The sequence below is a fragment of the Silurus meridionalis genome, chromosome 10 (genome assembly GCF_014805685.1).
Source record: "Silurus meridionalis isolate SWU-2019-XX chromosome 10, ASM1480568v1, whole genome shotgun sequence".
Taxonomy (NCBI): domain Eukaryota; kingdom Metazoa; phylum Chordata; class Actinopteri; order Siluriformes; family Siluridae; genus Silurus; species Silurus meridionalis.
In genome coordinates, this window is record NC_060893.1 from 20,156,516 (window position 1) to 20,171,653 (window position 15,138).

The 15,138-nt window shown below is 36.0% G+C and overlaps 1 protein-coding gene across 1 annotated transcript in view; it reads left to right on the forward strand.

Moving 5' to 3' along the window:
• The first annotated feature begins 4,851 nt into the window (after positions 1–4,851).
• Positions 4,852–15,138, forward strand: part of trpc3 (transient receptor potential cation channel, subfamily C, member 3) — a 52,084-nt gene continuing 41,797 nt past the window's right edge. Inside the window, exon 1 of the mRNA XM_046858575.1 lies at positions 4,852–5,136. Coding sequence (XP_046714531.1) covers positions 4,976–5,136 — 161 coding nt within the window. The 5' untranslated portion in view covers positions 4,852–4,975. The remainder of the gene's footprint in view (positions 5,137–15,138) is intronic.

The following is a 15,138-nucleotide window of genomic DNA, read 5'->3' on the forward strand; positions in this document are numbered from 1 at the left end:
GGAAGAATGCAACAGTCATAGCTGGATAGCAGTTTCCATGAAAAGTTACTCAACCTTTTGCTTGTGAATAAATTAATCAGATATAAAATGGAAATGTATAGTTGTTATAGTGGAGAAATGAAAACAGGAAGCATTCAGTTTAATTTATTTGTACTTTTATAGCAGGTTTAAACAATGGACATTGTCCAATACCAGCTTTACAGAAATGAGTAGGTTAGAGAATTCGAGTTTAGTAGTGAAGTATTGAAGTTTAGTGCCTATGAGTTTATCCCTAATGAGTGAGCCAGTGGTGAGGTGGCCAGTGGGGAGCCAGTGGCAAGGAAAAACTTCCTGAGATGGTATGAGAAAGAATTCTTGAGAGGAACCAGATTCAAGAGGGAATCAAAATCCATTCTCATAGTTCTTAAGTTGCTCACAAACCTCATATATCTTTTTAATCTGTTCATGTGAAACCAGCCTCAGTAGCAGCGAGGGTCTCCAACTGAAAAGAACTCCTTCCAGAAGCAGGGCATCCATTTGAATTTGGTAGATCTGAAAAGAAGAAAGGGACAGAATTGCTGGTCACTGGTACCTCAGGAGCATATTTACAGTAACTCGAGAGAAAGGGATGGAGAAAGGGGGAGAGAGAGAAGAAGAAGAGCAGAGTATATGGGGTGACTGGTAGAGAGAAACAAGGATATTTAGTATCCTTATTGTTTTATAAAGAAACTGTACAACATTAACTATAACTATAAAACTATGTGTGTGCTTTAAAATAAATGTGTATAATTGAGGGAAAAAATGCTGTGCCATAAGAGGAATAAAACGTATGCATCATTTAATCGGTTTCACCCTGTTGTGTTCTTTATGTCATTGTGTATAGCGTTCACTACCATATCCAGTCCCTTTAGTCATCCCATCCATGTACATGAGATATTGAGCATCCTTGTAAGGCAAAACATACAATACAAAGCATAGTATTTATATATTTTGGTTATTAATATTCGCTCTCTTTGTCAGGTCTTCAGAGAATTTAGCACTTGATCATTTTTCCTTTTTTCTTTATAGTCAAATGACCCTGTGTCTTTGTTCTTAAAAAAAAAATTTAATGAACACCAATTTCTGAACTACTGCCATTTATTTACTTACTCAACCATTACGCTTTGCTAAGAATTTTCTGGAGTCTTTACAGATCCCTTTATCAAGCAAATCATAAGCCTTTGGTCCTTTAGTTTTGTAAGTATGTCTGGATAAGAGCATCTGTCAAATCTGAATGAAGGTGTAAGATTATGTAGAGCAATTATGGCGATGAGCTAGATGTTATGACTGTGCGAAAGCTGACCAACACTCTACAAATGACCTTCAGATCATTAACCATCTTGTATAGGTACATAAAGTGTGCAGTAAAGGGGTAAAGGCCTTTTCATGTGATGGACCTTAAAGGATATTAAAGAGCCAAAACAAAAACTCTAGATGTGATCATTCTTGGTTAAGAGAAGTCATCAGGATGTTGAGTTACAGAATTAGTTTTGATGGGTTTCTCTAAGATGCATGCCAAAAAAATATATAAAATGTCCAGACTGATTGGATATTTGAGGGCCACTTAATTCATAAGGTCTGATTCATGGAAAATTTCTCAACGTATAAAGGAGTGTCTTAATGACATTAAAATGCTGATGATTGGGTCTCTTTAAGAGTTTCACACTGCTGACATCATGGAATTTCATTCAAGATAACTACCTTAATACGGTAGACCTACATGTACAAAATAAACTATGCAAATGTAATAAACGAGATTATGAGTATGACAATTAAGATGCTTAACTAAAGCAAATGAGTTTAATCAGGTATATTTATTTAGCATTAGGTGTAGAAAAGAAGGGCATGATTGCAGTTTTCTTGCTTCATCTCATGATTCTTTTAAACTTTACCCAGGTTCATGTGATGTTTAAAGAAATGTGTTGCTTTTTGTCCCAAGTAAGCATTGTCCAAATTGCTTTGTTTAGTTTTTTCCACATTCCTTTTGGCAATAGTTATTGATTATTTTCACCATCAGCAGCTTCCTTTTTCTTTTTGTGCTGAGCCAACAGAGCATTTACAGTGCAAAAGTCAATCAAATGTTTATATAGAATTGATCTATAGTGGCATTTTGTGTCAGTACTTACACTGAGAGCAATTCCCATCAATTCCTAGTAAATAATGTGAATTCTTTGAATTGATCAAAATAAATTAAATGATAATAGTTTAACAAACAATGGTGTTCTCTATAAATGAATCAGAATTGGAAGGAGTACTAAATAATGTAGATAAATAGTAGTAATTATTGCTAATTTAACTGACATTTCAAATTTGTAAAATAAGAATGTTCTTTTTTATACTTCTCTTGTTTTATACTTTTAAGTTGTTTACTAAAATTACTTATAAATTATATTCGAGACAGAATTTTTTAGACACCAGCGCATCTCACTAGCTTTATCATCCTATTTGTTCTTGAACTGTCAAAAAATCCTTTGCACACTAATCTTCATAATCTGAAATCTGTGAATCTTTGCCTTGTTTGCTTTAGACTGCATTTGCCTGGATTTATTGTTGTTTTGCATGTGTTGCTTCCAAAACCCTTTCCTTATTTTTGGTTAATATTCTCCAATTTTATTTTTCTCACTCTGAAGCTTTCTTCAAATGTGCACATGATCATTTCTCAGAATCTTTTCTTTCTTGTCCCATGGGTAATTCCTTGGTCTTTCTGGACGCAGTGGTGGCCACGGGGCTGCTTACTTGAACCTTCACTGTTCAACTTCTGCACAATTATCCAAAGTATCATGCAGGATTAAAAGAAATATCAGCAAAAGGTCTGTTTTAATATCACTTGTCTGACATGCCCTAAAATCATTTTCAAGGTGCCTGCAGGCACACTTCTGTTGAAAACGAACAAATTTTTTTTTCCTTAACATTACAGCTATTGGAAGTATCCTTTTTTAAAAAGGTTTTACAACTATTCCCACACCGTCACATATTTCATGCTAGCTGTTATTGGATGAATCAATCTGTCATTGGACACTGGACATTCTGACCAAACACCCCCATATGGTCAGGATACAGTGGTGGGCGGTCAGGGCCAGGCCCAGTAAAGCCTTCTCTGCTGGACTAAACACTATCAGAAGCACTGACCTACATTTACAATCTAAATTCTAATATTTGTTTCATGAAATTGAATGAATTTATTTCCAACAGTTTATTCTCTTTATTTCATAGTGTTTCTCTTGGTTGCACTGCTTCCAGTACGTGTATGTGGATGTTGATGATGATTTTTTGTCCAATCAGATTTCAGCCTCTATGTGCTGCCATGTCAATCTAATCTGCCCAGGGCCTTCAAAGTCAGTACTGCTAGCCTTTTTACCTTAGAGAATATTAGCAACAGGTCTGTTTCTTTAACCATATTTGCCTGAAATCTGATAGAATATCGTCAGCATTTTTCCATCCCCTGATTGGTTGGTCAGAGGGAAACTGGTACAGCCAAGTTCGACTGGCAAAACACGTGTGTAGCTCTTCACACATTAATACATCTGAGTTAGACCTTTTTATGCCTACGGAGGAAGAGAAATGTATTTGGTCTCGGACATACTTAATAATCCATTTTGAAGAAAAGCTAGACATCATGAGGAGAGGTCAACCAACTCCAAAGATAGCTAGTTTGTCTCAGCCCGGGAATGGGTTTGTTCACCACTTCCAGACCAGTGAATACGAGCGGTACCACTGGATTACAGCCTCTGAGGAGCGGTGCAAATTATGAGTCTGCATCTCTGGTGAATCTTTGAGTCTGCATCTCTTTTGTATAGTATTGATGGTTTCCGTAATTGCGACATGTTAGTGGTGGTATTAAGAGGTGGATTAAATCGGGTAAGTCACCACTGAAGGCCCAGGTACCAAATGCACGGCCCGCCACTGTCAGGATATGAAACCACACTTCCTTCACACTCACCCTCAACACTTGAGCCCCCAAGGGCTGTGTCCGCAGCCCCTATTGTACTCCTACAAATAACTTGGGGTCCACCAGGTTTAGACAACTCTAGAATTGAACTCTAAATTGGATTTTATTTGGGTTCATGTTGAAGTGAGGATCTTATTAAGCACATTTGTTACAACCATCCCAGTCTCAGCCATGGTGCCACCCAGATGAGGATGGGTTCCCTTTTTAGTCTGGTTACTCTTCAGGTTTCTTTCTCATACTATACCATCCCAGGGAGTTTTTCTCACTTAAAAGGGATATAAAATTATTTGGAACGAACTTATAGGCACTAAACTTTATAACCTATTTATCTCTGTAAAGCTGCTTTAGGACAATGTCCATTGTTAAATGCGCTTTACAAATGAAACTGAATTTAATTGAATTTAGGATTTAGAGGTGCAGAAGCTGAGAGGCTTAGTATAAAAAATAATTGGGATTTTAGTGTTTGTAAAATGTAACTCACAGTATGTATCTTACAGATAAGAATCCTAAAATAATGTGAAATAGACAAAATAGCAATGCCAAGATATCCACTGATCCAGCTGAAGCTAGGAAAATTGGGTACAGAAGCATGACCCATCTAAAGAAAAAAAATGAGAACTTGGTACAGAAGCATTATATATACATATATATATTATTTTTATTATTTTTTATATTATAAATTATATATTTTATTATTATATTATATTTGAAATTGCATGATGTGAACATGCTCCCTGTTAAAGACAAATCTTAAAACTTTATCTTGTGATTGATTGTAATGGTGAGTGCAAGTGAGGACTGTGATGATCATTGAGGAGGAGGAGGAGGAGGAGGAAGAGGAGGAAGAGGAGGAGGATCACACTGACTGATGAACTTGCCTGTAGCCTGTCAGGCGGCTGCGCTCCACCGCAGTGCACTTCAGCTGAACCCCTGCGCGCGCGCTTAGCTCGGGCACCGGCAGTGCGCGCGCATTCGGTGCTGTCAGGCGGAGAACCAGCACACCCCTATATGTCCTCCAAAGCCAGGCTGTCCAAATACCATAAAAGGGTGTCGGTGCCCGAGGATGACGATGAGCATTGCTGGAAAGAGGAGAACGGCGGTGTGGATGCACGTTACTTGAAATCCGTGAAGAGTCCCAGAGACGCGCAGCACTACTACCGCCAGAACATGTGAGTAGCTCCGAGTCAGAGTCAGAGCTTCAGCCTGGATGAAGGAGCTGATCTCTCTTACAGGATTCATAAAGAAAACTGTTATAAAAAGTGTACAACAGAAAAAGTTAGAAAGCTTAACTTTCCATAAAGAGATGTATGATGTGTGCATGAAGGTTTATCTGGTGTCAAAGTTTGGGTTCATGGATGAAGGCTTAGATTATAGATACATCATCAGCAGCAGCAGCATCATCACCACCAGACTCATCATCATCATTATTATTATTATTATTATTATTAGTAGTAGTAGTAGTAGTAACATTGGTAGTAGTGATGATGATGATGATGATGATGATGATGATGATGAAGGTGGTGGTAGTGATCTTTAAAAAAATTCCTATTTTGTCAAATTGTGTTACTTATTTACAATAATATAATTGTCTGCTGTGTGTAAAGATAACATAGCGCCATCTTGTGGATATACATGAAAACGTGTGTGTGTCTTGGCGTCACTGTTTATTATCCATCCTAAATAGAATAAGTTTATTTTGTAGTTTGTCCCAAAAGCTAGCATGTTGAAGTAAAGATCTCATTGTTACAACCGTCCCAGTCTCAGCTATTGTACTTAGGATTTACAGATGCAGGAGTTGAGAGCCTTGATATGAAAAAATAAAATTTGACATTTGACATTGGCAGTGTTTGTATAATTTATGCATCTCTACAAGAAAGAAATCATTACATCATTTGAAGTAGACAAACAAGCAATACTCATATAGTACCAGGCAAAAGTTTGGACACACCTTCTCCCTTAGACATGTCAGAGGTGTGTGTGTGTGACACAGCATTGTTTATTCATATACTGCATTACTATTCGGTATATATGCATTCATTACAATAATAGATTCAAAAGTATGTGTTTAAAATGAACTAAACTCATTTTCTGACATCATGACAACGATGATAAGTTTTACAATAGAACGCGATACAAAATACAGTTTTGACACTGTGTCATAGTCTTTTCTAGCACATTCACATTATTGATTTCCTCATACTGTACCTCAATTTATCTAAGTTCTTATCCTTCCTCTTTGCTTCGTCTGTTAGTGTGTATGACGCCAAAGCGAATTCCTCATACATGTAACATGCTTAGCAGGATGAACAGCGTCTGATTTGATTCTGATTTAATGGTTCATCTGGCTCTGGTCCAAAGAGCCTTTTTAGGGAGTATTAAAAGGTAAAATTGAAGACATCAAAATGAAGTAGTTGCAAGGTTTTACTGTATTATTTGTTTTATAAAGGATTTTTTAAATCATTAATGTTGAAAACATAATTATATGATTCCCAAGAGTATTGTAAATTAGGTTCACTTTTACGTACGTACATTTTGTACTCAGCTAATTACCATCGGCAAGGAGCTCCTTTGTCATTGCCGTCATTCTCTGTCAATCTCTACCTCAATGCAAAGCACATGTGTGCATGCGTGAACGTGTGTGCACGCATGTGTGTGTGCATGCGTGTGTGTGTGCATGCGTGTGTGTGTGTGTGTGTGTGTGTGTGTCAATTAGTACATTTTCTTGCTTGCACTCTTTTAAAATTGTTTATAGTTAACAGTCTACAATTCATCTGCTGATACACCAGGATCCAAAATCTGTGACTGTCCACAAAGTCTATCAAGGGAATTCACATGGACTGAATTGGACAAAAGACTGGGGATTTGATTATGGAAAATGCAATAGCCTTTAAATGATCTAATAAAATCGGGTACATATCAATATTTTAAAGATTGTATATGAATTATGTATAAAACTTCGACACTCATTCGTGCTTAATATATTGTTTAAAGTTAGTGAACACGTTGTTTGATGGCTATAGAGTTTATATATGACTTCCCGGACTAACCGTTGTTTTACTGTGCTGTTACGTGATTGATGAACCACAGTTGTGTGTTTCGTTTGGCACTTTTTCTCTAGGATTGGTGAACACATTTCATGATTTGAAGCATCATACATCAGACGTCCCCAATGTTGCCTCCTAACACAGCAATTTATAAATAGAATGTAGTGTCTGTCATAGTACATGACTTAAAGAGAAAATGCCTTTTGTTTAGATGTGAATCTTTGAAAAATTGGACACTATGGGTCAGGGTTTGGGTTAGTGTTAGGGTTACAAAAGAGAATAACATGCAATATTAGAATTATATGAACGTGTGTATGTTTATCTGATATGCTGCATTTTCTGGTTGATGGAAACTCTGTTCCATCTCATTGGTATTACTTTGGCTTCCTTTAACAGCCCTCTTCTTGAGATCGATTTCACCTGACTTGTCACTTCAGATGAAAGCATCAGCCAAAATAAATAAATATGAATGTAACACTATTATGATGTTAGATAGGGCAGTAAATGGGATGCCACGATGCTGATACCACGATACTGATCAGACTCAGTCTCTATCAGTATCTGCTTACTGCATAATGCAGAAAGGCTGTGGGTTGAAATAACAAATGCCTTTTGGCTCCTTTGGCTTTTTTACTCCTTGTTGCTGGACCAATAGACAGAACAGCACATGAAACCTCAGCCTCAGCCCACAAGGTCGCATGAATGATCCAACAGCAAGTGGGATTGTAGATTGTAGACATCGTAGGGGGTTAAGCAGGGTTTGATAGGCCAGGCATCAATGGGTCAATGCAGGTTTCTTAGGGACATTCAGGAAGATTGAGCAGGAAACCTTTCAGCCTTTGGAGATGCAAAGAGTTACTGGTAAAACAGTTCTCTTGTTTTTGGTGATGCAATCATTTTGGGACGAATAGGTGTTTTGGTTAGACATGGTGGCAAACAACATAATGAAAAGGTGGTTTGGGGCTCTTGGTGCAGGTGTCTTTTTTGCTTTTAGAGATAGAGCAGGAATTCTGGCACTTCTTGTGGAGCATGTTTCATTTCTGCCTGGCATTTATTTATTTCTGTCTCAGTGATTGAAGCAGCAATGGTGACGAAAGATGGATAGACAAAGATCTCATTTTCTTATTCTACTACAATGCAAAAAAATTTTTTTTTTCCAATGTATCCACTTAGGAGAGCATTTTCAAAAAGATCAATGTGAGAAAAAAATGTACTTTAATCTGGATTAATGTGGAGGTAGATTTAGAAGATTGAGCATCTAGGTGGAGAAGGTATTGTGGAACTCTTGGTAGAGCAGTTGTCATGGAAATCTTGGAGGAGCAGGTGTCTTGGTATACTTTGTGTTGGACAATATAGTGGACAACTTGGCTCTATTGGTGGAGCAGTTGTTTTTAAAGGCTTTTGGCTGATCTGGAATCATGTGTGCTTTTGCATGATTTGGGGTTTTGTGACAAAGAAAATGCGTATCATTCGTCACGCTGAAAACAACCGGGCATGAAAAAACACACGTCACCTGTGTTCTGAGCTGCACGGCATCGGGAGAAAAACTTCCACCAATGGTGATTTTTAAACACACGACGATGCCAAAAGACTCTCGAGAGAAATAGTTGTGAAAGGAAGGAGGAAGACAGTGAACAATGACTTTCTTGGTAGGCTACTGTTTGGATACAAGCCGTGTAACAGACACTGTCTTTCATTAAAGCCTGTGTAAAGTTCATTATTTTCAGTGTAGAAACCTGCAGCTTATAGACAGGTGCGGCTTATTTATGTTCAAAATAAAAATCTTTGTAAAATTCAGTGGGTGCGGCTTATATTTGGGTGCGCTTAATAGTCCGGAAATTACGGTGTGTGTGTGTGTGTGTGTGTATGTATATATATATATATATATATATATATATATATATATATATATATATATATATATATATATATATATGGCCTGGGCATCAGTCTGAGGCATGTTTTAACTTCAGGAAGGTTTTCTGATAGGAAACGTCTCTTTTTCTTTTTCTTTTTTGTTCTTGTAGAGCTTGTCATGTATTTAATACTTTTAACACAAAAATAACTTTTACACAAAGGTAATGTGGAGTTTTTAAATGGAATTTTCATCAACTGCTGTCATAGCATCATATTAATTATAGATTATGAGGAGATTATGAGAAGAAATAAAAAAAAATAGAATAAATAAAAGAAGCAAGATCAGATTTTTGCACATGGAATTCATGCAACAGCAGGATTCAAAAACTGTAAAGCCACAACAAAATAACATACAGGTGACAAATTAGACACAAGAATCGTAATATGGGATATCTCATAATGAATAAAGATTGGAAACAAGCCAAAGGCTAGCAGGAAGTAATCTTGCTGCTTCTATATCAGGTGTTAGGCTGGCACTGTCCTATGGGACATTTTTATATCTGTAGCACTCTCATGTGTTGATCATCAATTCATCTTCTCAGTGTAGGTGTAATATTGTTTCTCTGTGAGCCAACATGTGATAAACAAAAATAATCATATTTGGGGAAATGGGAACACCGTGTCGTGTAATACATCATTATATCACATGGCCATTAGTCTTATTCCTACGGCTCGCTTACTGTCAGTTAAACTTATGTACCTGCTCTCCAGGCAAATATGGATACAGGGAAGATTATTTCACTGTAACTTCACTCATGATCTGCATCTTTGTGTCTTTTTGTAGTAGCACAATTTCAGCTTGTAAGACAGATTATATTTTATTAAACGGCAGGTTGGAGTGAGTAATGAGCTACATGATTATTATCAATCAAATCTTTTTTCACAGTAATGAAGGCTGGTCTGTCATTTTTTAAATAAAGCTCTTATTCTAATCTCGAAGCCTGTTTCGTCACTGCTACTAGTGTGAAAGTGTCAACGAATTTTTTTTACTTTAATCTACGTATTTATGTTTAATACGGTATGACAGTGAGCAAAAGGAATATGTCGCTACTGATCTTGCAGTATGAGAGCATAGTCCAGCGCAAAGACAATGCTTTCGCTGGCCATACAAAATGACTTAAATCCTCATATAAAAAAATAATAATAGCTCAAAATGTGTCACTTTTAATTGCATGATTAAAAGTATTATTTTTAATCATGGATGCTAGGTAGATAAGGTTTATAAAGAAATTTGTGGCATCCACATACCATGTTGTTTCTATCTACAACAGAACTAAAGATGATGTTATATAATTAAGGAATCGCATACACTATATGAACAAAGATTTGTGGATACCCATAAGATTTGCTTTTTAACATTCCATTCCACATTTAGTCCCCAATCCCCATTTTAGACCTCCACTCTTATGGGAAGATGTTTCACTAGATTTTGGTGTGTGGTTGTGGAGATTTGTTCTCATTCAGCTAAAAGTGTGTTAGTAAAGCCAGATTCTGCTTAAGGGTGATGAGGCCTGGGGTGTTCAAAAAGGGTTGAGGTCAGAACTCTATTGTAGGATACTCAAGATCTTCCAATCTAAACCATATAAAGTATATATTAAAGCTGATGGCCAACTACATTGGCCGTCAGCTGCTGCACTAGACATGACCTTGTCACATGTCACTGATCACACAAGCCTTTTCTATGTTACTCCTATTTAATAACTTTTATATTTCGCTTGAGTTTCTTTGGGTGTCATTGTCAAGCTCTTGTCAATTTATCATATATGTCTTTGCCTTGCTCCTAGTCCTACGTTGAAATACAAATGGAGACTCCCTCCTTTAAATGTAAAAAATTGATCATTGATCATTGATCAAAAAATTGGTCATTCTTAAAAATAAAGTAACAGCACATTTTAAATGTGTTTATTATTAAACTCAGATTGCATAGAGCTTTCATTGACAACTTTGTTTGTTATAGAAACCTACCAGTGTTGTGCTCGTTACAAAAAAATAGTAACTAGTTACAGTTACTCGTTACTTCATTCAAAAAAGTAATTCAGATACTTTGTTGATTATTTACACCAAAAAGTAATGCGTTACTGTAAAAAGTAAATATTTAGTTACTTTTTTTAAAGAACCTTCTTTAATGTTTCCATTAATGCCCTTTTATGCGTTATGGTCTACAAACACAAAACTGACTTAAACACAAAGTCATTTTTAAACACTATTTTATTAAAGTCAGACCAGCACAAACTGAATATATCACAAGCATTTCTGAAATAAATAACAAAACAAGCTGAATAATATATTCACAATCAAAAACTAAAGTGGCTTCTGCTGTTGTGTTGAGCTCTTAAAAATGTTCAACAATGTAGAACAGAACACCGGGTTAGCTTCTAGCTACTAGCTTCGTCGAGGCATGGAGTTCCTGGAGGAGCTTCGACAGATTGGAGTTGCTGTTTATCGCAGTAGATACGAGCTTCGAACCAGAAAGACACAGCTTACATTTGACTAAAAAGTTTTTGTCTTTATACTCAACTAAAGTGAAATAATGAGCATATTTCCACTTTGAGAAACTCGTCTTGCTCTCGCCTCGACTCGCCATTACTGCTGTCGTGTTTACAGTGGTTCATCCACCAATCCTACAATGCGACGCTGCTGTAAACAGGTTAGACTATAGTCTACACTTTAGCCAATATTAATTCATTTAAAATGACCATACGGTAACGAATTTACTTTATTTAAAAAGTAGTAACGCGTTACTGCCCAACACTGATCAGAAGTATATATAACACTTCAAGACGTTTTTTTTCTAAATGATCTAAATTCTTGTAAAACTTTTCTAAATATTTGTCTCATAGGGGCAAGTTTGAGAAAGCTGCCCGTCTTTGGTTGTGATTAATAGGAATTCGTTTACTATTTGCTTATAAGTTTAAAAAGTTCTCAATTATGAATTTAATCTCAAGCCAATCAAGAGAATGTGCACAAGGGTTAAGACCCCTAGCTGAGGCCTCAGAGGTGCCTTGATTATACTCGCTGGATTTCAACAAATACCTGTAGAAATCCACTTTTGACATGTTGCTGTCAACCACATTTAGTCTCCATTATCACATCAGGGGTTTGATTGTGCGTGTGTGTGTGTGTGTGTGTGTGTGTGTGTGTGTGTGAGAGAGAGAGAGAGAGAGCGAGAGAGAGAGAGAGAGAGAGAGAGCTTGTGCATGCAGAATGGAGAAGGTGATAACATCGCTCTGAGTGTGTTCTGCAGCGCTGTAATGAAGAATAAGCAGCAGATTGAGAAGATGTGGTCGGTTGGCTTAACGTCTTCAGGAAAAAATCCATGTGTAGTTTGGGTGTAATAAGTATTGATCATATTTTTGGTTCTTCTAAATAAAGTTGTATAATTTAATTTAATTTAGTGCAATTCCTTTTCGAATGTATTTGTTAGCACAAAGTACAAACCTAAAAACAACAGAGGGGAATACATAAAAAAGCTTAAATAAATAACAAAATCCCTATTCACACAAAACACAAAAGTGGCCGAATGTAAGAATTTGAGTGAATTTCAGAAGGACCAAATTGTGATGTCTAGACGACTAGGTCAGAGCATCTCCAAAACTGCAGCTCTTGTGGGATGTTCCTGGTCTGCAGTGGTCAGTATCTATCAAAAGTGCTCCAAGGCAGGAACAGTGGTGTAGACATGGTTCATTAATGCCAGGGGGAGCGAAGGCTGGCCCGTGTGGTCCGAGCCAACAGACGAGACATAATGTATAAAATAGTTATTTATTAGATTTTTTTTTATTTCATGTGTGTTTTGTACGTTTGTGTATTTTGTTTTTATGTATTGTAAGTAAGCAGACAAAAATGAACAATAACATTACAAAATGCAATAAATATGCTGGGCGGTAAATGGTAGCTCAGTGAGGTCATGAGTTCAAATCCCACCATCACTAAGCTGCCAATGCTGGGCCCCTGAGACGGCCTTTAACCCTCAACTGCTCAGTTGTATGAATAAGATAAATGTAAGTTGCTCTTGATTAGGGCATCTGCCATAAATGTAAATGTAACACTGCATGAAGATAAACAAACAAACAAACAAACAAACAGATACACCAACACTCATTCATTATTCAATGAATAACCTAAGTATAAATATTGAATGAAATGTACACTACCACAGATATAGAACATTAATGTGGAATAATACAGTTATATAAGTTGCCTGAGGCAGAAAGTGCAGAAAGTGAGTACATGGTCCAAATGTGCAAAGACATACAGTGGCTACATGAGCTTTTATTAACCTTTATGTAGAGGAGAGAAACAGCACAGTGGATATTTTCACTATGCTTTTTGAATATATAATGTATAATGTCTCTAGTCAAGTCAAGTTTATTTCTATAGCGCTTTTCACAACAGACATTGTCTCAAAGCAGCTTTACAGAAATCAACAGTTAAGGTGAATGGTGTGTATTTATCCCTGATGAGCAGCCGTGGTGACTGTGGCAAGGAAAAACTCCCTTAGATGTTATGAGGAAGAAATTTTGAGAGGAACCAGACTCAAAAGGGGAACCCATCCTCATTTGGGTGATATCAAGAGTTTGATCATAAATCTTTCAACAATACAGAACACTGTCTCTACCAGAATGAAATGCGCAAATGAAGCTGCGGAGTAAATTGATACAAACTTTTATATTGGTCTAAATTGTCTGTTGATAGCACTGTAAATGTTCACATCTGATTCCAAGTTAAATGAGCCTTTTGTTTTAAGCCACTTGGCAGTGAAGAGATGATAAACTGGGATGAGAGTGTGTGCCATTCTGCTCTCACTAATACAGTTCCCTACTCCACTGAGGCTCTGGTAAAGAGGAGCTGATGGACTCTTGAGATTTAGAATGTAATTCTATTTAGTGTTTATTATTCACAAACATCTTTTTTTATCACTGGTGTATATAAACAAAAAACATGCGTAAGTGTACAGTGGAAATATTTGATATTATACTGAGATAATTGGAGAACATTGGGGGCCAAAAGTTTGATTCTGTTTGGCTTTGAATTTTCTAATTGAATACATAATTTCAATACATGATTATTTTATTCATGTAAAATTAATTCATTACATGATTCATTTTAGATTAAATCTATTATTAAAAAATTATACTTACTTGAACCTTGAACTAAGAGACTCAAACTTTTCATTTTAAGACTTTTGTACCCTACTCTATATTTTACCTTGAACTGGATACCACGTGTAGGAAGGAGTAAATACAGTGGGCGTAGTCTAAGGGTAATCATATTATCAAAACTCTGAAAATACTGGTATTAGTTATTTTACCGATGTTAGATTTGCATTTTGGTATATGAGCAAATACAAAAAAAAACAAATGGCAACAAATAGTCTGACATCTTCAGTATGCATTGTAAATTTATCATATTTTTTTTTACTTGCTCTTTATACATTAAAGTAATCTGAAAGAACGCTACTTATTGTATTAGAAATTTTTGAATTTTAGAAAATTAGAAACTGCATTTTCACAATTTAGTATGAGTGATTATGATATGAATGAACTAATCTGAATAATCACATTTTTACCATGTCCTGATTTTTTTATTTAGTTGAAATCATTAGTTTTTTTGCTTATGTACTGCATATTTGAATACATGTACACTAAATGTAACATTTTTGATACTTTGCTGACTAGGCAAGTTTTACTTGAAATTAGGATTCATATTTTTTGGTATTTAGACATATTCATACTTCTGTTTTGTCTCCATATTTGTTATTATTAAATATTAGTAATGTAAGTCAGTATCCATGTATAGGCCTCCTGATATTATGTACTTGCAAATGAAAATCAGACGAAATGCAGGTATTGCTTTCTATCAGGAATAAAAGAATTGTATCACTGTATTCGGACAGTTTGTATACCACAGATAACATTATTAACTTTGCACATACCAAGTACTGATTTTAAAGTTGACATGTAGTTGAGAGCATCTCATCAGTAAGTATATTACTAGCCAAACAAAAAATTGTGCAATCCTTAATTAGCAAAATACTCATTTTAATTATCTTAACAACAAATCACTGGTAGGACAATTGAAGAATGAAGTAAATACACTCCTGAGACTTTCATGTGCCGCTATTTACTTACTTTTGTTTATATTTTAATTAAAGCTAAAATTACGATTCAAAATTCCTTAGTTTCGTTCACAAAAAGTTTCACCTGTTCACCA